The sequence below is a fragment of the Natrix helvetica genome, assembly GCF_964273705.1.
Source record: "Natrix helvetica genome assembly, chromosome: 4".
In the NCBI taxonomy this organism is placed as follows: domain Eukaryota; kingdom Metazoa; phylum Chordata; class Lepidosauria; order Squamata; family Natricidae; genus Natrix; species Natrix helvetica.
Genome location: NC_138550.1, coordinates 106,353,043 through 106,380,029, shown reverse-complemented (window position 1 = coordinate 106,380,029; position 26,987 = coordinate 106,353,043). Strand labels below are relative to the sequence as shown.

General features: G+C 36.3%; 1 protein-coding gene across 2 annotated transcripts in view; it reads left to right on the top strand.

Annotated features, from left to right (window-relative positions):
* The first annotated feature begins 4,856 nt into the window (after nucleotides 1-4,856).
* ATP9B (ATPase phospholipid transporting 9B (putative)) overlaps nucleotides 4,857-26,987 on the top strand; it is a 136,835-nt gene continuing 114,704 nt past the window's right edge. For both annotated transcript variants that reach the window (XM_081950525.1, XM_081950526.1), the window contains exons 1-3: nucleotides 4,857-5,137; nucleotides 17,143-17,316; nucleotides 26,566-26,716. In XM_081950525.1, coding sequence (XP_081806651.1) covers nucleotides 5,043-5,137; nucleotides 17,143-17,316; nucleotides 26,566-26,716 — 420 coding nt within the window. In that variant the 5' untranslated portion in view covers nucleotides 4,857-5,042. The remainder of the gene's footprint in view (nucleotides 5,138-17,142; nucleotides 17,317-26,565; nucleotides 26,717-26,987) is intronic.

Below are 26,987 nucleotides of genomic sequence, written 5' to 3'. Positions count from 1 at the left end.
TGAGCTCCATTTTCACTGGCAGAGGGTGGCAGGAGGCTGAAAATGGAGTTCAGGAGCCTGTTTTCGCTGGCGCTTGAGCCTAACCCTGACCCTAACCCTACACAAGTGACGTCAAACTGGCCATGCCTACCCTGGCCACATCCACCCCGGCTCCCAAGGTCAAACGCAATCCTGATGCGGCCCTCAATGAAATCGAGTTTGACACCCCTGCTCTAAACACTATATTAAGTTTCACTAAAATGAATTTCTATGCTATACCATAGAAAATTGCAAGTAAAAGATGAGTGAACTGATTTCCTTTAAAGTGCATTATTCCTTTTTCTTTCTTTCTTTCTTTTTTGCTGGGAATTAGGGAACAACTTTGGATCAGAAAAGTAAGCAGATTTCAATCAACCAGAGTTGATCTGGATGAATCAGAAGAAAATGTGCTTCCAACCAGTGTACTACTCCCTCCCCCCCCTCTCTTTCTTATCCTGGGTCTGAAATTGGAATTTCATTGGCTCAAAATTTAACAAAATAATAGGTCTGTGGGAAGAAGTTAGTTGACTTCCCTTTCCTAGTTAGTGTGAACTAAGATGGTCTCTCTGAGAACAGCAGTCAACACTACTAAATAAGATCTATAACAAGTCTTCCCTTGCATAGGCACTCTTTTTATCAATTCAAGGATGAAACTGATTTTGTTTGTTTGTTTTAGGATGAAGCAGTTAATTCTGCAGTGGAATGTGGTATCTAGCACTCCACCCCAGGCATACAAGCTAAACAATCTGAAGCAGGAGGCAAAAGAAAACACCATAACTTATCCAATTGAAACTACAGGGGAGATTAGGTAGACAGAGTAATTACCTGAATTGGAAGTTCGCCAGGACACCAGGGCCTAGCAAAGATATACTTGCACACTGTAACATAGGGTGTCTTAATGACTGCATGTGGCCGAGATCTGAGTTTTGCATCTGCTACTGCAAGATGTCAATTCTTTCCAGTCTTGTCTTAATTTAAGAATTATATATTACAGCCAAATCATAGACTTGCGTTAGCAACATTTCATAGACCCTTCTTCAGTGTAATCAATGTAAGTAATTTACAAGATAAAAGAATGTTAATAGCAGGGACTGTATAATTTGTGTGGCTACAAATTGCACCTGTCTTTCACAGGATGAAAGAGGCACCGCTGTGCTGCAAGAGCAGATGAAGCGCAAGGTCAAGTGTAAGCACTTGTGTTTAACACAAAGCTTCTGGAAACATCCATCCGACTTTCAGGGAGAAGTGGAAATTATAGCCAACAAAGTTATTATAAATAATTGTTGTGTCTTCTCTTCCCAGTGCGCTTGATAAGGCAGTCATAATTGAAACCTACAAAATATTAATTGGAAGGTGTCTTACGACGAGTCTTTTGCAAGTGCAGAAGTTTTATACTTTTGCTTTATGACTTTTCAGCTTAGAGGCTGATTGAACGAGTGAACAGCTTGAAATGCTTAGACTAGCTTGTATATTATCCAGGAAAAGAAGTGTCTTGCTAAATTGCATTCAAAATGCAATGGAATTCTAGTGAGTTATCTACTCATGGTTATCCCCCTCCATAATCTAGATCAGGGCTGTCAAAATCGTGGCCTGCAGGCTAGATGCATCACACTAGCCATGCCGACCACCACGCCCGAGTTAGCAAAGTGGGGGGGTGAGTTGTGATATATCACATGATGACGCGAGTTTGTCTGCCCTGATCTAGATTATGAATATGAGAACTGAGAGAAAATAAAGAGGAGAGAAATAAACTGCACTATGATATAAATAATATATCCCTTTAAGATTTATGGGAATGCTGTATTCACAAAAAACAATGTGAGAGTCGAACTGTACAATCTGGATCCTAGAATCTTATATGACTCCAATGGCTTGGATTATATTTTATTAATGTGATTTAGCAGTATCTGCCCTGGCCTTACATACATTTAGGGAATTATCCCCCCCCCCCAAAAAAAGGATGTACACTCAAGGGAAAATGACTCATTTCAGAAAAAAACCTAGCATGTTGACTTGTCCTTCAAAGGGATTGATATGGATAATATTTGACTAGGAGAGTATGAAATGATCCCCAAAATGTAGGACAAATTGTAACAGTGACAAAGCATCCTCAAGACAACACTGGCAAATTAATTTTATCAAGTTGCAAAAAACCTCCAACCTAGTTACAGTTGAGATGAAGTTAAACTTGAGATAGGTTTATGTGTTATGATGACGAACCAATCTTCAGTTGATCACTTACCAATGCAAAGTAATTGGCCGACTGATATTTCACGAGTCAAAGCTTGTAACCAAAAGAGAACCGGGTAACAGGAAACTCCTTAGTTTTGGGATAATACCATTTTGGGGGCTTTAGGGTGATACACACTGAATTTAAAACAAGACACAAAGAGGGAGGGATGGGGAGTGTACCAGTTGCTTTTAGGCAGTTTGTCAAATATGAATGCTACAGCCTACTAAGAAAAACAATGCAATATCCAATTTGTTCTAGATATATGGTGCACAACTGCTGCAAAAAGGATCCAGAAGCCAGAGATGGTGGCTGAAGTGAACTGGGTTATAATGTGAGAGTTTCAAACAGGCAGCAGAACCAACCTCAAAGATTACAGGGAGAAAGCTAATCAGAGGAAATTTCAGCAAAAGACTTAGAAACTAAATCACCTTGGAAACTGCAATGAACAGAAAGGAGTAAAATAAGAGAATACTGCTATCACATTTGTTCTGGTTGTGTAGCATTTGATTGCTTTAAAATTCGGGGTGGGGGTGGGGGGAACTTAAGTGTTTATTAACTGAGGAAAACTTTGTTCAGCATACTGGAACCAAAAATTACCTTCAAGGTTTTGGCTTCTTGCATTTGCTTGAGGGGAAATTTAGGAGAAAGCAACTGAGAGCTTATTAGATGGTAAATGTTATTGTTCTTAGGACCACTTTTAAAAATGGTCCATAAACTTAGCTCAAATAAGTAATCTTGGAGGAGCTTGCCTTGATTACACTAAAGAGTTAATCCACTGAAAATGCCACAGAGGAATATATGATGTGCCTTAAGCAAATCAGTTCATGATAGTAGAGAAGGGGAACAAAGTACTCTGTTTTTGCACAACCAGAAGAACATTGGAGATACCTATGAGTTGTGTGCATCAAGATTCCAGCAAGATAAGGCACAGCACTGATAGAACACTTGTAGGAAACAATTTACTGTAATGGAAAGTGAAGTGTATAAATAATAGTGTCTTGATTATTGTTATAATAGTAAAAAGTCAGCTGGCAGGACCCAACTTCGGTTCATTAAGAATGCCATACAATTATATTGGACTTTTGTATTACTAATCTTGAATTTATAATGCCGAGACATATTTCAAATACTTTTTAGTTCCACGATAAAAATAGTATTGGGTGGGAAACACTAACAAAACATGGAAAGGAAAAACAGCACAAATGATCTTTGGAATCCTGCAAATTGGTATAAATGATTTATAAGAAAAATAACATTCACTCAAAAGCAGATCATCTCAGGACAATTTTCAAATGTTCGTTTTTGTGAAGAGTAAAAACAAAAACAGCAAAATACATACATTTTCCATTGTGTACAAGTTGAAATCAATTTCCTTGGAAATAAAGTTTAATGAAATTGACTGAATTTGTTATCAAGTCACTGAAAAGAAACAGATGGCACCTCAAATTGATTCTACATAAAAATAAAACTTTAAGCATAGTTTATCTTTCTTAATATTTCGCTCTCATACCTCACCATCTTGTTATATTAGCTGCAGCACTTTGCTTTAATGTCACTTTGTTTATCCTAGCACTAAAATAAGCAAAGTATGTGTTTCCCTACCAACATCACACACACACATTTTGGTTTTGATTCATAATCTGAAACTTCTCCCCATCTTAATGTTCCAAATTTAATTTAATTTAATTTAACAGTGATTGCCCAAAAATTACTGATAGAGGGTCCTGGGGAGTGAGAAGAGTTGAATGCCTCCTCTCATAATTTTCACTCAGATGACATAAGGTACTACATGCAATTATAAAATAACGCGTCAATAAGATCGGGTGAAATGCAACATTTATCAAAAGTACCTCGGGATATGTAGCTTGTTTAGTGGTTTGGGAAAAGTCTGCGTATCCTCCCTCCCAAGAAATGTACATAATGCAAATTATACTGACGATCACATACATCTTAATGGAAATCATGTCACATCTCGATCATATAAAACTTGCTGAGGTTATTAAGCATTCGATGAAGTGTATGTGTGTGTAGGGGGAGAGATTACAACCTCCAAAAATCTCATATCACAAACTGAAGGTTGCAGTACGTTTATCAGCTAACTCTCTACCAAGGAGCGCAGTGTAAGTTGTCCAATTCCCACTATAAAGTTTATGATTCATTTATTTAAAAAAGGGGGGAAAAAACATACACACTACCAACTTCCTTGGCGACTTACAAACTACGATGAAAATACGGCCAGTTGTATATAACACGCAAAAATAACTACAGTGAACAGTCTGAGAAAATAGTTTTTGAGCCCCCTTCCCTCCTCCCCCCCCCTCCGGTAATATGTTGCCATTCTTGCTCAGAAACATGGAAGGAGAGCCAGGCCTCCTCCGTGGAGGGTTTGCACGACTGCGCTGACCCCGCGGACTTTGGCTTTCCCTTCGCTTCGACGCCTTCCCAGCTGCTCCCCGAAGCCCCGCGCGCCCACCTCACGCGCTCGCACGAGCCCTCCACCCACACGGGCCCGGGAAGCAAGAGCGAGCGTCCCTTCTCAAGCTGATTGGTCAGGATACTCCGCCCATTTTCCTCCTCTGCCCCCGCCCCCTCGCCTCTCCCTTTCTTCCCCGTTTTCTCCTCTCTCGTCGCTTCGGCCGGCCTCGCGTCTTGACTGCGTCACGGGCGCACTACGTCTCCGTGACGTCAAGGCGCGTCGACGATGACGATCCAATCCCTCCGGCTGAAGGCGGGAGGGGAAGAGTGAGTGAGTGAGAGAGCAAGAGAGGGGGGAGGGGGGTTGGGAAGAAAGATGGCGGATCAAATCCCTCTGCACCCGGTACCGCGCAGCACCCAACGGAGGGCGGCTTATTACACCAAAGCCTCGGCCTCACAGAGGCATAACAGGTACCGACCGGAAGCAACATGAACGGAAAGGGAAAGACAAAGAAGGCGTGGGGGAGTGGTCGTCAAGGGATACCTGGGGGAAGAGGTTCGACCGTGGGTACACACCAACTTGAGTGGGGCGAGGAGCTGCTGCTTTTTTCCCTTCCACCCACCAAGGCGTGAAATGTCATTGTGCCTTCCTGGAGGCCAGGACCCTCATCATTGGGACTCCCTGGGCCTTTGGACAACTGCATCTGAGCAGCTTGGGAGGGGGGGGGGGTGTTTCCATTGGGTAGGATGGTTGTCTCATCTGCCCCGAGAGGAGTTCTTGCTGGTCCTGTCACAGCAGCCTTCAATTAGTTCAATATGCAGGTGTCCCTCGTAGACCCTGCTTCCTCCACTCTTCTGCAGCGTCAAAGGCTGAACCCCAGAGCTTTCAGATCTAGACCTCAGTCCTTGAACTTAGAAAGATTATTTTAAAAAAATACTTTTTATGCTTGCCCAGAAGCTTCTGGCTGCCAAAACTCTTTGGGTCTCAAGGAGGAAAAGTTTGAGGGACTCCTGATGAGTTGCTCCTATGAGTTCTTGGTTCTTTTCACTTTAGAAAGAAGTTTGTGGAGGGCCAGAAGATTTGCAATAGTCTCTTAGCAGAAGGCACTAAGAGATAAGCCATATCATTTACCCTCTCTAAACACAAGCAATTTGTGCAAAACTGTGCAGTGTGTTAGTGTACTATGGGATTTGCCCGTTATGTATTTGCTTTATTCTAATGAGATTTGAGTGATTCCTAGCTCTTTCTCTGTTAACTGTGCAGGAGTTAAGAGTGCTTGCAAGAGAAAGAAGTTTAACTAATTCTCCACTTATTGATTATGCAAATAGATTTTTTCTTTTTTACAAAATTTTAGCCTGGTTAAAAAATAAGAGATTTACTTGGAAGATGGTTTGGCAGCATCTTTCTAGGAAAGATTTATTGGGAACATTTGAAACTTCTGTTAAGAATGCATATTTTGTTAAAAGTGATTTGCCTTTTGAAACAGGTGATATTTGTAAAACCACTGGCAGATTTCTTTTTTATATTCTAAAAACAAAGCTATTCATCACTGCACAGAAAGATAAGAACAGGAGTCCATATGTTTGACTTGCTTTGATGACTAATCAAGATTTCTGCTTGAAGTAGACATAATTTTTTTCATGACTAAGATTGTTGATACAACTGAAGCTGAAATATTCTTGGATGAAAGTTTCTGTGATGCCAAAGTTTTAATTACTCTTCCTAGCATTTATGCCGATGAATACAGATTGCAATACCACTAGATTAATAGGCAAAAACAATTGGAATTTCTGTTCAGTTTACCATAAATTTGTTCCATACATTTGAGCAAGTTGCTCGAATTGCTTCTATTTTTTATTGGAATGTATTACTGTCTTTACACATTTAATGTGACAACTATAAGTTTATAACTAACATATTACCGCAGATTTTGAAGTTGGTTTAAAAAGATATGTCCAACCCATGGCCCACCGCATGCAGTCCTTGTCAACTACTAATGCTGCCCCACAAGATTGCAAACTTTTAAAGAAAGTTTGTTATTCATATGCATTAATTGTACTGTATATTTTATATGAAGACAATTCACCTTCACTCAATGTAGCCCAGGCAAGCCAAGAGGACACCTGTGGTTTCAAATGTATAAATAATGAAAAAAAATATGTAGAAAGAAATCAAGAGTTCCTAACTGAACAGTATTTTTCCAGTGGTGTTTGTTTTTGTGACAAATGCATGGCAGGGATGTTACAGGCCATAGCTTGGATAATCAGACCGTTGCAGATGATATAATAATAATATCAATAATATGGGAGACTTCTACTTTACCAGTCCTGAAACACATCCACAAGGTTTGTTCTTTGGACTTGTTTATCATTTGCATCTCTGTGATGCTTCCCCATAGAAGCCGATCTTGTCTTCCAATTGCATTTGTTGCCTAACAAATAGCTTCTAAAAATAGAGACTTTTGGAAACAACCTCTGATAAAATAGAAAGAATTGCAAATAGAAAATAATCAGGGAACCCTGATTGGAACATCCTTAATGTAGGAAAAGGAGTGTCTATTCGTAATTCAGATAATGATGAATCATCTTTGGATCATAGGCGTTGTAGACTACTATTTCAGAACTATGAAATGAAATAATATGAGACAAACTTTAGAGAATATTAATACTGTATCTCTAATCTGAATACTTCTACAAGATTAATATATGAGATCTTAATTGCCTGAGTATTTTTTTTTTCAAAATAGAAGTTCTTGATGGCATTTGAACATTTGGTTCAATTTGGCATTTAAACTACTAAAATTTCTTCTATCGCTGCCAAAATGTATTGAAAATAATGTTTGGATGCATACTGAGTCACATTTTGCTGTAAAACAGAGATATAGCATTCTGACATATATATTTATTTTTCTGCCTTTATTATTTTTATAAATAACTCAAGGTGGTGAACATACCTAATACTATTTTCTACACAACAGCAGCCCTGGTAGGTGGATTGGGCTGAGAGAATGACTGGCCCAAAGTCAACCAGCCAGTTTTCATGCCTAAGGCAGACCTAGAACTCACAATCTCCTGATATTTGTTTGTAGAGATGCAGCTATTACGATTCCAGATTTAGTTATTTGCATTAACTCATACCATACTTTTTAACAGCTTTGATGTAACTATGATTTTGATTGGCTGAGAATGTAATGTCTTACTAATGGCTTTACATTTTAACATAGAGATTGAAATCTATCAGTACGTTTCGTAAAAGTAGAATAATAAAGGATTTTAAGAGGTTATTAATTAAGAACATCACATTCAAAATCTTGCCCCACACAGGAAACCAAATTAAAACATTTACAATTCTCCAATCTCTGCTTGAATATACCTGATGAAGGACTGCCCTCTGGGTACTTTATTTTCCTTTGCCTAATTGCTCTCAATGTTAGCAACTTTTTTTTAATATTCAACTACCAGGATCCGCTTTTCTGTAAGTTAAGATTATTATTTTGTAATGAGAAAAGGTATTAAACTGGCTGTTTTCTATGTGTTATCATTTGAGATAGTTGATGATTGCTGTTATATCTTCTCTCAGTCTTCTTTTCTCAACATAAAACCTACCCATTTTTATCAATCTCTCACCATAGTACTGGTTGCCAACTAACAGCCAAAAAAGAATTTTGTAAAAGAATTTTAGTTACTGTTGATATATCCCTCCAATTTATATCTTAGCTTGTTATCTTGTTAGTTAGTACTAGGAACTACATGTTATTAAAATATCATAAATATTATACTATACAACTAAAGGAAATGTATTTAATTTAACTGGGGTTACCCTTTTTACTGCAGGTTTGCAATAATAAAGGAATAAATAATTTCCAGAAAGGTACTAAATGATGACCTTTTCTATATTAGTATAAAGTCTATTGACAAACTATTGTTAATAGTTCTTAAAGCATTCCTCTACTAAATTCCTTGAATTTTAATAACAAATGAGGGTTGTTTGGTATTGCATTTAGAATAATTCTGCATACATATGTCATGTGTCTTTAGAAGAAAATATTATTAAAGAAAAAGGACTATGTTTTCTGATATTGATTGGTGTGATCTGCATATTATATATGTGTTCTGATATGCTCTGTGAAATCAGTGGAAATGACAGCCAAATTTCCTATATTTCATAAAATGGTTAAAACATAATATTTCAGAATATATTTATTGACAGGGACTTTAGAACAAAAGAAAAGCAGTTTTCTATTGTTATTACGGATCTTCTAATTGAAGAATGATGAAACTTTTTAAACTATACCAGTTGAAAGGTCAGAGTCACTCTGTGAGTGAGATAGACATTATTTAAATTTTGATGAATGTATGCATGAATGAATAAATAAATAAACAAACTTTTAAATTCTTTAGTACATGTTCATAAAATTACTATTGTACTTATGCATTTCCTTTCTTTAGGTAAGAGTTAATGCATTTTGCAATTGAGAGTCAAGTCTTAATATTTCAGTTTTTGTTTTATATAAATCTTAGATCTTTATAGATCTCTTTCTGAAAAAAAACCCCACTGTTTTCTCTTCTTTGAAAAATCTCAAGATCTTAAAATCAGGGCCAGTCATCTAACTGTCTTCTATGCCTAATAGAGAACAGAACTTACTATCACCCGGTTTCCAGGCCATCACCTTAACTACTACACCAAACTATCTCCCCACAAAACAAGTGTTGTTTTTTTCCTGAATCTTTCAATAGATTTTGGTATTAGGAGCCTGGTATAATTATCAGTAGCTGGACACTAATGGGCCATGATTCTATGGGTATCAAATTGCATTGTATGCTGTTTAAAATTTATTATGAAATAGGTATGAAAAATAATCTGAAGATGTGGGCTTGATTGTCACCCCCATGCAGGTGATATTCAGCTGTTTTGTTTTGTTTTTAAATTGAATCAAGCTGAGAGATGGATTTTTTTCTAAATCACTGTGTGGTATAGAACATAAACTTCATCAAGACAAGTAAAACTTTGGTAATGTATGGTTTGTTTGTAAACCTAAGAATATTGACCCAGATGCTTTTTCAAGAGGCTACTGGACTTTTTTTTTTTAAAGACATTTCACTTCCCCTCCAAGAAACTTCTTGGAGGAGAAGTGAAATATCTTAAAAAACAAAACGAAACCATAACGCCCAGTTGCCTCTCGAAAAAAAAAGCACATTTGGAACAACCATGACCTGGATGACTGAGAATCTCCGTAGACATTTAGCTGTGCACTAAGAATATTGAGAACTTCAGCTCGTTTTTGACAATCTTACATTGATTCATGGAGTTATTCATGGGCCAGCATTCACTTTGATTCCCATCAGAATTATTTATTTTTAATTATTCCTAATTGTTGAACAAAAATAATATGGAATGTAAAAAATAAAGCAGCATAAAATAGAACAAAACATGAACAAATATTAATAAAAGCATGCATACAATAATATTGACAGACATAGTATAGTCTTGCTTCAGTTTAAAAATTAACTCATGGTGACATCATGGACATGTCCAAACTTATGGAAGTGATTTACTATTGCCCTTTTCTGGGATGCCTCTAGGACTGGTATTTCCTGGGCTCCCATCCAAGTAATAACTAGGTCTGACTGCAGTCAGCCATCTAGCTGGACAAATATTGATAACAACACTACAAATTCACAACACTGTAATGTCTCCTGAACAAAAAGATACATACTCAAGAAATGTTTGAACCCATAATGCAGAGGCTTTACATTCTGCAACTTCAGGAAGTGCAGGAGGGAGAGTTTACCCAAGCCAATCCCAAACCTTTTTGAACGTGTATTGCAATATTGCACAAATATGCAAAAGAGATGGAAGCTGCATATGTGACCCTGCCTTTGTTATTTTGATAAACGCAATAGGGTTCTATAGAATAAAATCTACAAAGAATAAAATTTCAAAATTAGAGCAAGTAAAAAAAAAACCATGTTGCAATCTATAGAATATAGTGCAATCAATAAATTTTCCCTTAATTACAGTGAACTAGTAGACCTATTAAGATGGAGACTATCTTCCTGATTATCTTGTTGATATCTACAATTTATTTACACATTTGTACATCATAAAGCTTAAATGAAGTACAGTATGCTAAATTCTTCTAACCAATTCAGTGCAGGTACCATTTTATGGGTGGGTTAGTTGTTGAATAATCGTCTGTCAATTTACTTTTAAAACTGATCACAAGTCATAATGTCTGATTCAGTTCAAGAAGTTAATCCCAAGCCAAATAGACCACATTACAGTGTTAATGTGGACCGATTGTGTAATTCTTCAGTACTCTGTTGATTCATTTTGTATTGTATCTCTTTTAGAAGGCGTGTGCTTCTACATAGATGCCCTTTAAACAGGAGGAAGAAAGGTTAAAAGAAATGGATTTGTTCTTTTATTTTCTAGTTCAGCACATCTGTTTATAAGTGCTGACTTTCTGGATGTTGTTTCAAAAATACACTACTTTAGAATTCAGGTTTAAAGGTTGTCCTTTAAAAGTATTTCTGATCTATTCTCAAGCATTTTTGATTCCTGTTTTGTTCTTAAAATATGTATGTGATTCATGCTCATGTTTATTGCCTGACCTTATTTAAATCTTTCTACATCTTCAAAATATCTTTTGTTTGTTTATTTGGTTTTTTGTAATTGATATCAAACTACTTAAACCTTAGACAAAATAGTAAGCATTCTCTAGCTTCATATAGTTAAGCTTTGTCAATGTCTTTGTATTAAAATATTAGTCAATTCCCAGTGTATCTTTACTTTAAGATCAAAATGGAGATTGTCTTGTTTTCTTTTGGTGTTATTCACAAAAGAAGTAATAAAAAAAGATACATCAGTTTATTGTTTCAGTCAATAGAATTGTTTCAGGCCTTATGAGTCAGAATTATAACACATTATTCCAGTTCAGTGAAGAATGCTCAAGTAAGAGGTGTGATCTCAGTTTGTATTAATGATAGCTTTCCTGATAAAACAGAAGCACATATTATAATAAATTAAAAGGCTGAAGGTTTTGAAGATCTGCATTTATCTATATGGGGTCCTGATGTACTTCAGGTATGCTTATATTGCAAAATGTAAGGTATGAACTGTAAAACATGGATTTCTTTCTTTGTTTCTAGAATTACTAAAAAAATATCCTCATGATTATACAAATTACAAATTATATATACAATCTGTCATATATGATAGTCCACATGCTCTTGCACAGAAAATTTAATGAATGGTATATACTACCCCCATAAATATAAATTAAGTAACTGGCCCTAAAAATGTAGCATTCTGTTTGTTATATTACTGGAGAAGTGTTATTTATAATCTCTGAGCTTTTTTCTGTAGTACAGTGGTGTTATGTATGACATTTTTATTTCACAAGATATATGAACAGATAGCTATTGCAGCAAGAACTTTGTGCAGTCTGCCAGGCGATCAAAATAATGTATTATAATATAAAATAAATCATCATAGAATTTTTTCAATGATGTGCTCCACCTTATTAGCATTGAAAATAGCTTTATATAAGGACATTTTGTGTATGATTAATAGTTAAAGATTAAATCCACATTGTGGAAATGAATCTACGTCATAGTTTCTCTTAATAAAACATAGAGTTATTATGTTCCTTACACATCCCCTAACAATAGCGATAACATTTAGACTTATATACCTCCCCATAGTGCTTTATAGCACACTCTGGGTGGTTACAATGTCATGATAATTTTCCTAACAGTTTTACTGACCTGAGCAGGATGGAAGGCTGATTTAATCTCAAGGCCTGTCAGGATCAAATTCCAGGCTATGGGCAGAGTTAGCCCGCAATACTGCATTCTGACTACTGCACTACCAGGGCTTCTCATTCAGCCAGATATTCAGACTGGATTTAGCATTTTTGTCTACTTATTAAAATCCTTTTCAAGAACCTGGGATAATTAGATATGGATTAAATTTATTTGCCATTTTGTCTAGGTAACTCACAACTGTTAAAAAAGGAAGAAATAAAGAGGAAGGTTTTTTTTTTAAAAAAGTAAAATAATAAAGGAATAATAAAACAAACAAGGAAAAAGAAAACAAAGAAAATACATTGGGATCATGAAGTTCAGGCTTATAATCTCTGGATATCTACATTTTAGATGTACATGTATGATATGACAATCTGTTGATACTCCCCTGTAAATTAGAATAGAAGGGATAGGAATGGAATGGAAGATTGGATACACAAGAAATTTGTCTCCAGTGCATAAGCTCTCAGTGTACATACAAACAACAAAGTAATATAATCATATTAATAGGGGAGTAGTAGAAAAGATGAGAAGGGTAATAGTAGTGAATCTATAATAGTAATGAATAGTCTGAATCATGAGTCTGAAATGATTTCAGAGGAAATATAGGAGCAATAGTATTGGGACTATCGCTCATGTTCTTTTAACTGCTCCATGAATCCGTTTTGAAAGGATGACATTGTCGTTGTCAAATTCTCGAACCAGATTGGCTGTAGAGGTAACCTGGAATCATCTATGATTGTTCTTCTTTTAAAAAGAGGTTTTTGTGTCTTCCCCCAGCACAAGGTTTCCTATTCAAACAATCTACACTCTACAATGCTTTGATAACGCTGGTGATGGCATGATCAGGGATAGAATTTGCTAGATCCTATTGACAGTTTAAATCTGCTGAGGGCACTTTCTACTTCTGGTCACTGAACTTTGGACTTGGTCTCTCTGAAAAAAAAATACATTGGCTTGTAAAATGTTTTAGTTTTGATAATGGAAATCTATCTCTCTTTCCTATTTCTAGCCCCTGGAAATATAATATTTTAAGGCAGAGAGACTCGATGCCTACAGTAGTTTGCAGAGAGTTGACTTGTCAACCAGATTTATTTATTTATTTATTTCCCAAAATATAATCAGTCTTCTGTGTTCCTATTATTCTATGACAAACAGACAAATAAAATACCAGAATTTTCCATGTGAAAAGTTAGTAAGTCTTACGAAAAAAGTGGGAGAAAGCAAATGGGATGAAGCTGTCAGTGTGTGCACCATCCCAAATGAGAACTAATTGTTTATCTTATTTTATATAAAATGGTCTCTGTCTTAGAAATTGAATGGTCCTACAATCAGAAGTTTGATAGTTGTATTTAAAAAAACTAAAGAAATCTTCTTCATTTGACTGCTGCTTTGAACTTATTGGAGAAGCAATTAGATACAGTTGTAATAATAGTTACTTAATACAATATTTGTACCTGCATTTTAAGTTTTGCTGTTACTATAGTTCATGCAGTAATGTAAAGTAAAAGAACTTTTAAAATGTAGACATAAAGTGGAGATTGGCAGTATTTATTGTCTAAACCAAGAGTGGGGAATGATGGCCCTTTTATGACTTGTGGACTTCAATTCCCAGAATTCCTGAGCCAGCCGGTCTAGAGGCACATTTGGAATTTTGAGAGTATATGTGGGACTCACACTCAAAATGGTTGCCATGATGAACACCTATTTACAAGAAAGTAAATTCCCAATTGCCACCTAACACACAGCACCGAAATTACTATGCCATTAATAATAAATAGGCAATAAATACAACACCAGAAGCTGTTGCTTTTCTTTGCAAAATGCAAGCTTCATGCTTAATTTTTCCATGTTTTTTTAAAGTCATGTACCTGAAGTAATCATGTTGCCTTGTAATTTAATGTATTCTTTAGTTATCCTTTTAAAAGCTTTTAAAAATAATTGTATATAGATTTCTCTGCAGATATTTAGATATAATTAATTTTAAAGTGGCTATTAGAATCTTTCTTTTAGTTTTTTAGAAAGCTTTTTTATTTACTAAACTTTTTTTAGCAAGATATCTATCTGATTTCATATAAGTAGTGTGAGTTTTTCATTCTTATCTATTTATTTTAGTTACTTTTACAGCTTTTTTATTTTATAACAAAGTTTTTAATGTTACACTTAATTGTCACTCATAAAAAAAGCCTCTCAACCAATTATCTTGTGCATAGGACACTAGATTACAAAGAAATCAAGGTTATTTTGCTGTGAAAAATCCATTATTCATCATTGCATTGTTTTTAAATACTGTTCTAAAAATTTTTTTTAACATAAAAGGAAAATTGCTTTTGGAAAAGAATAAATTGTCTGCCAATTGAACAGCTACATTTTGAAGTCAAGTTACTAAACATGATACTTGTTTGTTATCTCAGAAGTTGTTTATGTATATTATTAGAATAGCTATCTTGGTTTTTAAAATATTTTTTTTAAATAGGAGATTATTTTACAATGAATTATTAATTTTCATTCTGTAATTTCTGAAATAATTGCAAGAGATGTATGGCCTGTCATGTGAAATAGGAAAACATATTTTTAGCAAGTACTAGAGTAGAGGCAACATTATGTTAACAAAAAAAATGTTTGAAGCATTATTCATTTTTGGCAACTAGAGAGAAAGAAGTTGAAGGTTAGCACTTGTCCTGCAAACCATGTTGAATTTTTTGCTAGAATTCAGATTTTCCAGGAGTTTTATATTAATGGGACAACAATATTTGATTCAGTCTAATGATTGCACGATTTACAATTTCTAAATTTGGACAGAAATGTCACTGTGTTAATTGTTTGCTAGCTGTGCTGAGATATACTGCGCAGGTCATAGGCCTTATCAGCAAGTGATGTACTGCGCCTGCTCACACACATTCCAGAGACTTCTGTACTTCTGATCTTCTGTTCGTCTGCCAATAAGGTGGGCAACAATTGCTCTTGCCAAAATGTAACAATTAGATAGATTTGTTTATTTTTATTTTCATATTAAAGTTTGTTTTTAATTAGAACATGTTATCGGGTTTTTGTTTCTTATCTGGATTTATACTAACAAGGAGGGGCGACGATCCACACCTCGATCGAGGGGGAAGGGAAACTTCCCATTCCTTCTCAAGAAATATAGTGAAAGGTGAATGGACAAGACTTTTTTCTCTCCTTACTTCTGTTGTGCAAATCGTCACATTGAAGTAGATCAATTCGAAGAATGTCATCTATGCCAGAATTCTATTCCCACAAGAATAAACACAGTCCTCTAGAACAGCGGTCTCCAACCTTTCTGACTTGGTGGATCAGCAGGGGACAGCAATAGCAGGGAGGGAAGAGGGGATGGTTTTGTGCATGCAGACATGCATACCTCTTTCATGAATGCAGCTTCACGCACATGCACGCCCACCACTTCTGCAGCCTGGTTCCGAATGGCCACCAGGCAACAGACCAGGTGTTGGGGACCCCTTCTCTAGAACAGTGTTTCTTAAACATTTTGTTCTCAGAACCCCTTCTCAAACAGTTATGGAAGATCCCAAAACAGCTTTTGTATGGGTTATATTTATATTTACTGTATTAAAAATTAATGTATTTGGAGAATGCTTAGTGAATCATATTAACATATGTATTTTTGATGAAAAAAACTATTTGTAACAAAAACTAAGAATTTATTATACAAAGACATTGTTTTAAATTTCTGCAAATACTGTTAGTATCAGGCAAATAATGTCAATTTTGTGGAACCCCCCCTCCCCCCATGTCCAAAGTCTGTAGTAGCATAATAGATTCCCAGAAACCATTATCAACAGACTTACTGTTTCCACTGTTAATACACTGTTACAATAAATGAATATGTTTAAAATCTATTCTATAATGAAAATACTCTGTTCGTTCACTCACTCATTCATTCATTCATTCATTCACACACCTTTAATTTTTTATTAACCAAAACTCCAACTCTGATGCTAGCACAAAGACCTTTTCGTAAGTGGGGAGACATTCTTGGATAGGAGAAAAGAGATTGTTGTCTCAGTTGTTTTTGCTACTTACTGACAATTATCCAGCCTGCATTACCTATCTTAAATTTAATGTCTCAAATTGAAACTTTTATTGTCTTTATGAGAATGAAAAATGTAATTAATTTTATAAAATTATATTTTATACTTTTAAATATATAGTTGGATTTCTCTCCTTTGTTACTGCACATGGTGTCATGTAGAATCACAAATATAGATAATGCAGACTTGATCATCCACAGGGAGGTCGAAGTGGGGGAAGTGTCAAAGCATATGAGGAAGACATGGTTACACAGACATTAGGATGCCAGCATGTTATAACAGAATTTGTATGGCTATGTCATCATGTATGTCTCATCATTTTGGCATAATTGAGTACCATTTATTGTAGATTTTTAAAACAAGTAGCACTTTTTTTCCAAGTTTCATGAGTTAGGGAATATGTATTAATACATATCACTTTTTTTACTGTTTATTTTTACCTTGCTCCTCCGGCTCAGTTTATCTAACATATTAGGTATTTTCAGGAGTGCATATCAATCCTCTGTATAAACAAGGTTGCTTTCCTTGAACACCTTTTCAGCATGACAGTATTGGATTTGTATTGCATCTTAATTATTTTATTTGCTTTAATATTACTAGATACCCAATAGAAGATGAGACCTCTCACTTGGATGAGATGCCTCTAATGATGTCAGAAGAAGGCTTTGAAAATGATGAAAGTGACTACCATACATTACCAAGAGCAAGGATTTCTCAAAGAAAAAGAGGTTTAGAGTGGTTCATCTGTGGTGGCTGGAAATTTCTTTGCACCAGGTTTGTGGCTAATTCTGTTGCTTTGTTTAAATGCAAGATCTCATTTCTGCATCAGATTGAAATAAATACAAATTATTTTAGAAAATTGCTTAAAGAAGTGTTTGTTAGTGTAAAGATTCATATAAAAATTTCTATGAAATCCATAGAAGTCAGATAAACTAAAGTGGTTAGAAAAAAATTCCATTAAATTCAAGACAAGAATTGGCATTCAATAGCTTCAGGGAAAATCACTACATTTTGATGGAACAAGGTCTTGGGAGCTAAATTCCAATCATGATGCCTTATTGCAATAAGGATATTATCTTCTAAAAGTTAGGTGACTCCCTTAGTTTCTTAAGTTGGCCCCGTAATTGTCTGGTGGTACTCCTTTCATTAGATATTTCATTATCAGATGTTTGTCAAATGTTCCCCAATCTTCAGTTTCACATTCACAGTATGTTGTTAAACTGCTTAGCAAGGAGTGGTTGCAGACCAGTAACTCTGTCAGAATGATTATATCTTATATAAATTATAAAACATCAAATCCCATCAATGGGGCAGGTTTAAAGTCCCAGATTTTTAAAAAGTAGTTGTTCCTATATTAAAAATAGATTTTATGTTACCCTTCAAATAATTTATATTTTACTTGTAAGGTATTCTTTAGATGTCTTACTGAAGAACAAGAGCATAAGTTTAGATTTTTAACTTTGAGACTGTTAACAAAAGATAAAAGTAGGCTTCAGACTGACTGAAGTTTGAGAAGAAAAAAAGACATTGTTTTGGTAATAGTACTCTGTAATTTTTAAAATATACCCTTTATAGTAATGTAACAAATTTCCACTGTTTATCTTAAACTTTTCTTTTTTAAGTATATTTAGCTCTACCTATTTTCACTTGTTTAAATTACAATAGGCAAAATTCTTATTTGCAGGTTTTATTCCTAACTTATTTTTATGACCTGAAAAGAAAGATGGCAGTACCCTTTCACTGATATTCCCCAGAGTCTTAACACTAATTCACTAACAGTGGGTAATATCTTGAATTGATTGATGTTGGAGAAAGGGGAAACGTAAATTCATTAACTGATGATAAGTTAACATTTCAGCTTTAAAGGTTAAAAAGTACATGTAACTGATGACTCTAGAATGAATACAAGTTTAAATTATCTCCTGGTACTTTCCTGTCATTTATAAAGCTCTTGTGTTGAACGCTCATGCTTGACTTCAGCAGAGTCTCTTGAGTAAATTAGTCTTACATTGTCAGGAGCACTCTTATTTTAAGTTTATATTAAAGCACCTTTTGCAGTAAAGAGCTGTAGTAATAGTTTGCTAAAGATCTGGGTATTTGTTTTTGGATCACACACTAGAAGTGATCTAAGTGATTTGATTTCTACATGCAAAATTTTAGTCCTGTACATTACTTTCCTTTTTCCTTTTCCTCAGGAATCTTATAACACAAAGAACTATTAAATGAAAAAGGCTGTTGACATATTTTGTTTCCATGACTATTTTCTAATATAATGTAATAATTAGAAAATGTTTAAGATAATTGTGATCCTTCAGATGTTGGTGAAACATAATTTTCTACAATGAGCACCATCATGGTAGTCGCAAAGGATCTTGGATGTTTCAGCAAAGCCCATAGTTTTTCAACACCTAAACTTGAACACGTTAGACAGTAAACCTAAAATAAAGGTTAGGAACAAATTGCTATTAATTCTAGCCATCTTTTCCTACAAAATTATTCTTTTGTTTCCTTATATTCCTTTTCTCTTAAATGTCAAGCACCATGCATAACTGTTTTGTTTCTTATAGAAAATGGGATTCCAATGTTAATATAACACTGTTGTTATTATTTAACAAACTATGTGTCATTGATAAATGGACTGCAGTGAAGCCAGCTTCTGCAGGTTGATAAAAATGTTGGGTGTTGTATTCCCTTTGCTGAACTGATATATATATGTCAGTCACCTAGTTTTTCTTCTTAAGATCAGTACTTGCAGTTTAACAATTGACGTGAGAAAAAAAACATTATTTATTCGAGGTTTTTCTTCTTGCAATATTTAGGAGAATCCTAAGATAGTCTTTCTAAGTATCTTATACGATCTGATTTGCAATTGTTGGGTAAAGTATTATATCCATGGCAGCAATCTAGTACACATAAAATTGGCACTTCCACTTTGATTTACAGGTAGTCCTCACTTACCAACATGCAGTCATGAGGCACATGTCGTATCATCATGCCAACCTACAATGGATATGTGTTCCATGATTGTAATTCAGGCACTGGGAGATCAACTCACAATTATTGCATTGCAGCATCCTATGGTCACTTGATCATCATTTGCAACCTCCTGCTGGCTTCCCTATTGACTTTGCTTGTTGGAAGCTGGAGGGTCGTAAATGGTGAGCATGTGACCATAGGATACTGCAATGTTATAATTGTAAGATGATCTCCAAGTGTCTGAATTACAATCATGTGATCACAGAGACCCTGTGACAAATGCAACTACGGAGACCTATCATAAGTACCCCATGTTCAGTGGTGTTGTAACTTCAGTTTCTGAACAAATAGATGCGAAATAAGGACTACCTCTATATGTTTCACAAGTTACTATCCATGTGATTGCTGGGCTCGGTTGAATTGTTTTAATCCATACAACTAACTTTAATTCATGAAAAAAAATGAACATGTGGATGCTTAGCATTGGCTAGATCGTTTTTGTCTATTGGGCTTTAAAAGTGTCTTTTTATATATTTTATTTTAATGTTTTACTTCAGAAAATTAGCATTTTTAAAGAGTCTTCTCTCTATCTGATTTAAATGAATTCTTTTTCCTGAGATTGGGTAACTTATAAAAAGAAAGAAGATCTTTCTATTTTAACTGGTCACAGAAGAGAAGTTTGGTTTATTTGCAAATTATGTAGTGTTTATTGTGTGCAGTATTTAGTGCATATATTTTTCATCAACTGCACCATAATAAAACATGCATAAAAGTATTCTCTGGAATGAGTATTTAACTGAGCACTTGTTTTGCTAAGTATATTAATTATAATTCTTTTTATATCAAATCTCACCGTACTCAAAATTTGTCATATAAACATGTTGGTTTCAGTGATCTGTAAAGCACTTAATTTTCAGAAAAATGTATTATTTGCAACCTATATTTATAACTCTTAAATCCTGTGAAAATAATGAGTGTTTAGCTGTAATTATTTCTCTTCATTTTAATTTGGGCATTCTCTTTTAGCTAGAGAAATTATAATGCATGTAGATCAATACTCTAGAGTTCTTTGGGCTGGATTGATTTTTTTTCTCAAGAGATTTACATTCCATTTCTTATAAAAACACTTTATCCCTATTAAAATGATGCTACTGAATGGCATTTCCATTTGAAATGAAGGGAATACCAAATACTTGGATTAGTTTGTGTACTCTTAACATGGCCTCTACGCCTCCGTTTAAATGCAACGTATTTGTTGTGTAGAAACATGATGGTTTTAGTATCAGATTTATTTAATAACTTTCTGATTTTTTTTAAAATACAATTTTCAAAAACCAAACTGGGGAACTTATTTTTCTTTCTTGTATTTATCACTCTAAAAAGTAATACACAGATTTTAGCAAGCCTATTTGGTTTCCCAGAGGAACCTTCCATTATGGATCATAGACCATACTAGAATATACAGAGCATACCAAAAGTTAGGCTGCATAGACCAACCATGGTATGTTTTACTAATTCATATTTTCCATGTTACAATACTTAGGAATGTTCAAATATTGTGCAGTAAACAAATAAGTAATAAGAAGAAAAGGGAAACCAAATTTAACAGTTAGTGTAATTTATGTAATAAAGTTGCTATTGGACCTGATTTTAGGTATACCCTGTATATGCCTGTATACATGAGGCAACAAGGAACTGGCCTAATAGTAAATAAAAACAAAAGAACTCTCTACAATGCTCATTGAGATATTATTTTGTACAGTTTGTTTTAGTAAAATAAAATACAATTAATGAAGTTCTGGTTTGTGCACACTGCTTAGGCTGCATTTTAACTTTCAGATAATACATACAGATTGTGCAAGTATTAAACTGCTAAGAAAAGATGCTACACTTGCCCTTAGCCAAAACACCCAGGAGATATTGCTGCATAAGCTGTTAACATTTTTTTTTTGTATTTTATGCTACGTTTATGTGTTTCATATAATGGTCCTGGTCTTTGAGCATACTGTACATAAATAGATAAGCTAATAAATTTAAATATATTGAACTATTATATAAGCAGATTAAATAGATTGAACTAGGGAACTCTTGTATCTTTATGCAGCTGCTCTCACATTTTGAATCACTGTCTGAATTGTGGCCAGAAGATTGGGAGTGATGGAGTTTTGGAGGGAGGGGGAAATCTGTTGTGTTTCTTCATAAGAAAGATATCATTGGATGTTAGCCATAGTTCTCCATAGTGAGGGGAGGAGTATCCACGATGGGTTGACCTTGTCCTCTCTTGATTGGACTGAGTCAGATAAGCTCTAGCCACGCCTTGGTCACTAGGCTCCACCCAGTTATCGGCTCAGTTCATCTACGGACGGCTGTGTTCATCATGAGATCCTGAAGAAACTTAAAGGAAACTTTAAATTGCTGCAAAAGCAATCGAAATTGCCTCCACATTGCCTGATTAATCACTAGAGGCTGAGGAAACCCCCAGTGGGGGTAGAAAGCCCGCGCAGCAACCAAGGTCACAGAGCGAGACCCAGGGCACTAAATGAGGACTCTCACCAAAGATAGGCAAGCAACCTCTGCAGAGGCCCCTGCAGCATGGGCAACACCCAAGGAGGCTCTAAGGGTGCCAGAGTGGTCCCTTGCTCCCCTCAGGGGTTGAGCGACGAATCGCTGCATTTTAAAACGCCCTGGAGTGCCTGCGCTGGCAGCGATCACCAGAGAAAAAGGTGAGAGCTGGAGAGTCTCAGAAAGAGCTGCAGGAGGCAGGGGGAGGCGAGAGAGAGATCCCCCAGCAGCAGCGGAAGCCGCATGGCAGCCTACAAAGGCACAAGCCAGTTCCATGTGCTCCAGCAAAGAGGAGCCTTTTGAATTTGGAGCCGGGGGCCATTTTGGAAACCACGTGATGCAAGATGTCAGCCCCCAGCAGCTTAGAGGTGGCCGGCAGGAGCCGAGCTCTCAGCCCTGCAGCAGCAACCACCGGAGGCAATGAGGAGCCCTTAAAAAGGTTAGAGACCATCGCAGAGGCATTAGCTAGGGCGGGGGAGGCAAGCAAAGGCCAAAAGGAGGAATATCTCCATCAAGGAGGCTAAAGAGGCAGGCGGTGGATCAACCCCCCCCCTCCACAAGCCTACCCCAAAGACAAAATCCAGTTAGAAAACCAAGGAGTCTACGAAATATCATGCAAAATCTACCCTGCAACATACATAGGGAAAAGGAACAGGAGAATAAATGCACGCATCGCAAAACGCAATAAGAAAAAAAAAAACTTCCTCCCTTTTCCAGCACCTTAAAGCTACAGGACATGAAATTAATTTTGAAGGAACCAGGTTAATCTCCAAAACTGAACACTTCAACAAGAGAATAATTATGGAAGCTATCGAAATAGAGAAACACCTCCACAACATGACTAAACGTGACAATACCTCCCACCTACCAGACATCTGGAAACCAGACCTGGTCAACAAACGAGCCCAACCCACCACCCAGGCTATTACAACACGAAACAACAACGGACACACAGCCAGCACCAATCAGCACCAATCTACCAATCATGATACAATCGCACAGCCAATCATGCCACTTACTGAAACAAAGCCAGCACTCCACAAACCACACCAAGATTTATAGAAAGACAGCAGATCCGACCATGCTTTAAGCCCAAAACTCAGCCTGAAGATAGCGAGTGAGACATCGCCGAAACGTTGCCAAGACAATCTCAATCTTACACGGGAAAAGACCCAAATACAACAAGACCAGCATACCTACACCTGTGAAAATCTACGAAAACACATACAGACACACACACAGACACACACATATACACTGCTCAAAAAAATAAAGGGAACACTTAAGCAACACAATGTAACTCCACGTCAGTCACACTTCTGTGAAATCAAACTGTCCACTTAGGTAGCAACACTGATTGACAATCAATGTCACATGCTGTTGTGCAAATGGAAGAGACAACAGGTGGAAATTATAGGCAATGAGCAAGACATCCCCAATAAAGGAGTGGTTCTGCAGGTGGTGACCACAGACCATTCTCAGTTCCTATGCTTTCTGGCTGATGGTTTGGTCACTTTTGAATGCTGATGGTGCTTTCACTCTAGTGGTAGCATGAGACAGAGTCTACAACCCACACAAATGGCTCAGGTAGTGCAGCTCATCCAGGATGGCACATCAATGCGAGCTGTGGCAAGAAGATTTGCTGTGTCTGTCAGCGTAGTGTCCAGAGCATGGAGGCGCTACCAGGAGACAGGCCAGTACATGAGGAGATGTGGAGGAGGACGTAGGAGGGCAACAACCCAGCATCAGGACTGCTATGTCCGCCTTTGTGCAAGGAGGAACAGGAGGAGCACTTCCAGAGCCCTGCAAAATGACCTCCAGCGGGCCACAAATGTGCATGTGTCTGCTCAAACGATCAGAAACAGACTCCATGAGGGTGGTATGAGGGCCCGACGTCCACAGGTGGGGGTTGTGCTTACAGCCCAACACCGTGCAGGATATTTGGCATTTGCCAGAGAACACCAAGATTGGCAAATTCGCCACTGGCGCCCTGTGGTATTCACAGATGAAAGCAGGTTCACACTGAGCACATGTGACAGACGTGACAGGGTCTGGAGATGCTGTGGAGAACATTCTGCTGCCTGCAACATCCTCCAGCATGACCGGTTTGGCAGTGGGTCAGTAATGGTGTGGGGTGGCATTTCTTTGGGGGGGGCGCACAGCCCTCCATGTGCTCGCCAGAGGTAGCCTGACTGCCATTAGGTACCAAGATGAGATCCTCAGACCCCTTGTGAGACCATATGCTGGTGTGGTTGGCCCTGGGTTCCTCCTGATGCACGACAATGCTAGACCTCATGTGGCTGGAGTGTGTCAGTAGTTCCTGCAAGACGAAGGCATTGATGCTATGAACTGTCCCGCCTGTTCCCCAGACCTGAATCCAATTGAGCACATCTGGGATATCATGTCTCGCTCCATCCACCAACGCCATGTTGCACCACAGACTGTCCAGGAGTTGGGGGATGCTTTAGTCCAGGTGTGGGAGGAGATCCCTTAGGAGACCATCCGCCACCTCATCAGGAGCATGCCCAAGCATTGTAGAGAGGTCATACAGGCACGTGGAGGCCACACATACTATTGAGCCTCATTTTGACTTGTTTTAAGAACATTACATCAAAGTTGGATCAGCCTGTAGTGTTGTTCTCCCCTTCAATTTTGGGTGTAACTCCAAATCCAGACTTCCATGGGTTGATGAATTTGATTTCCATTGTTCATTTTTGTGTGATTTTGTTGTCAGCACATTCAACTATGTAAAGAACAAAGTATTTAATAGGAATATTTCATTCATTCAGATCTAGGATGTCTTATTTTTGTGTTCTCTTCCAATTTTTACATTACTTTAAATCTATGAGAAATAACTATCATTAATATCTTTTATTAGCAACATGAATATTTTATTCCTAGGGCTGTTTTTAATCCTTATTTCCCAATTTCAAAATATTATCTCTGAATATAACCAAATGCTTTTGCTTATTTAGAGAAGCCTTCATTAATTCGCTGGTCAAAGAAACATCATGTCAAAAAGAACACAACATTTCCATGCAAACTGAAAGGACTTATTTTCTTTCTGCATGGCGATGAGCTAATGATGTAGGTTTTCAAAACCCATTTGCTTGTAATTAATACTTCAACATTGAATTGTCAAAATCTATAATTATTTCCATCACTGAGACCTCAGTGCATCTGAAGGCTTAAAGTGTGCTTATCTTTAAGTGCCAATCAGCTTTTCTTAGAAACATCACAACCGCTGAGCTGTGCCAAACTTTGTTCAAGAATTTGTAATGTGTTGTTAAGTTGATTGTGTTACTTGCTTCCTAAGTTTATAAGGATAGATAGGAGGGAGAAAAAGGTAAAGGTGAAAGGTTGCATGATGATCCACCATTTATAAAAAGCTCTTCATTCAAAATTTTGTGGTTTGTAATCTGAAGTGCACAACATATTGAAAGAACTATAGTGGAAGTATATATGTGTATCCCTTCAATTCAGCTTTTTGATTCCTGGCAACTGCGTGGATTAGTTCCTGCAGTCTTCTTGAGAAGGTTTTTTTCCGGAAGTGGTTTGCCATTGCTTCCATCCTAAGACAGAGAGAGACGAGTTACTAGCCCAAAGTCACCCATCTGGTTTGATACCTAAAGTAAGACCAAAATGTATAGTCTCCCAATTTCTAGCCTGATGTCCCAGGCTAACCTAAACCAAACTGGTTCTCATAATGCTAGTAGATATTACATAGTTATGAATTAATTTTATCCAACTCACTGCCATGTTAAAATCCTATCATGATAGGGGAAATCATTAAATTTATTGTTTATAAGATACATAGAATAATGTTTAAGACCATTTTAATAAGCATCAGATACATAACATACTATGTTATGGTTTTTTTAATTCCTAACTAGAGTCTAGCCTTTTTATTGCAGTATTCAAAGAAGCTATGAATACTGAATAAATATTGAGAGCGAGAACAGAGTTTAGAAATATTTAAGCTGCCTATAAAACTCAAGACAACTTGGATCATTACTATGTAGATCCTACTGCTTTTACTTGCTTAAATTTTAGGTTTTCCAACAATGTAACTTTTGAAATTTTCTAAGCACTTTATAACAAAAAAGTATCAAATTTTTTTTTTTCATGTTCACCTATTTCATCCCTAGTAACATTCAGTGATAATATGCTCAGAATGAAAAAAGTATATTTAGGAGTGCAATGTTAACTAAATAATTTCTTTCATAAAGGAAGTCATTGTCTTCTGCTGCTTATCTGATCTTCAGAAAGTTCAGAGAGACTTTTTTTTTTTCTTTTCCAGCTTTAGCAAGGAATATTTCTATATCATTTAGTTAATTTTAGCAGAGTGAGTTCTCCACTCCATTAAATGATTTTAGTCCACACAAGAAAACTCCCAAGTAATGTTTAAGATGTTGTAAGATTTCTTGTTGTTGAAAATTAAAGACAATGGCTATGTCTCTTTCTTCCTCTCCCCTCTTTCTGCAGTTGCTGTGATTGGCTTATAAACATTTGCCGGCGGAAAAAAGAACTTAAGGCACGCACAGTTTGGCTGGGATGTCCTGAAAAATGTGAAGAAAAGTATCCAAGAAATGCTATAAAAAACCAAAAATACAATGTCTTTACATTTATACCTGGGGTAAGACAACCTAAATATGAAAAATGTATTTTACACTATTATTACATGATATCTATGAACATCTAGTTGTATAATCCTTCTTATAATAGTTTCACATTGAGGATTTTTTTTCTTGTATAAAAGAATTAATTTAGAGCAAAATGGAATTAGGGGCTGATTTCGGTGTTTAGTTTTCCAAAACTGTAAATCTGTTTTCAAAAGAAATAACTTTTATGTAACAAATGAAATATTGTTGGTGATTATAGCAAATTTAACAACCTCTTTTAAAATC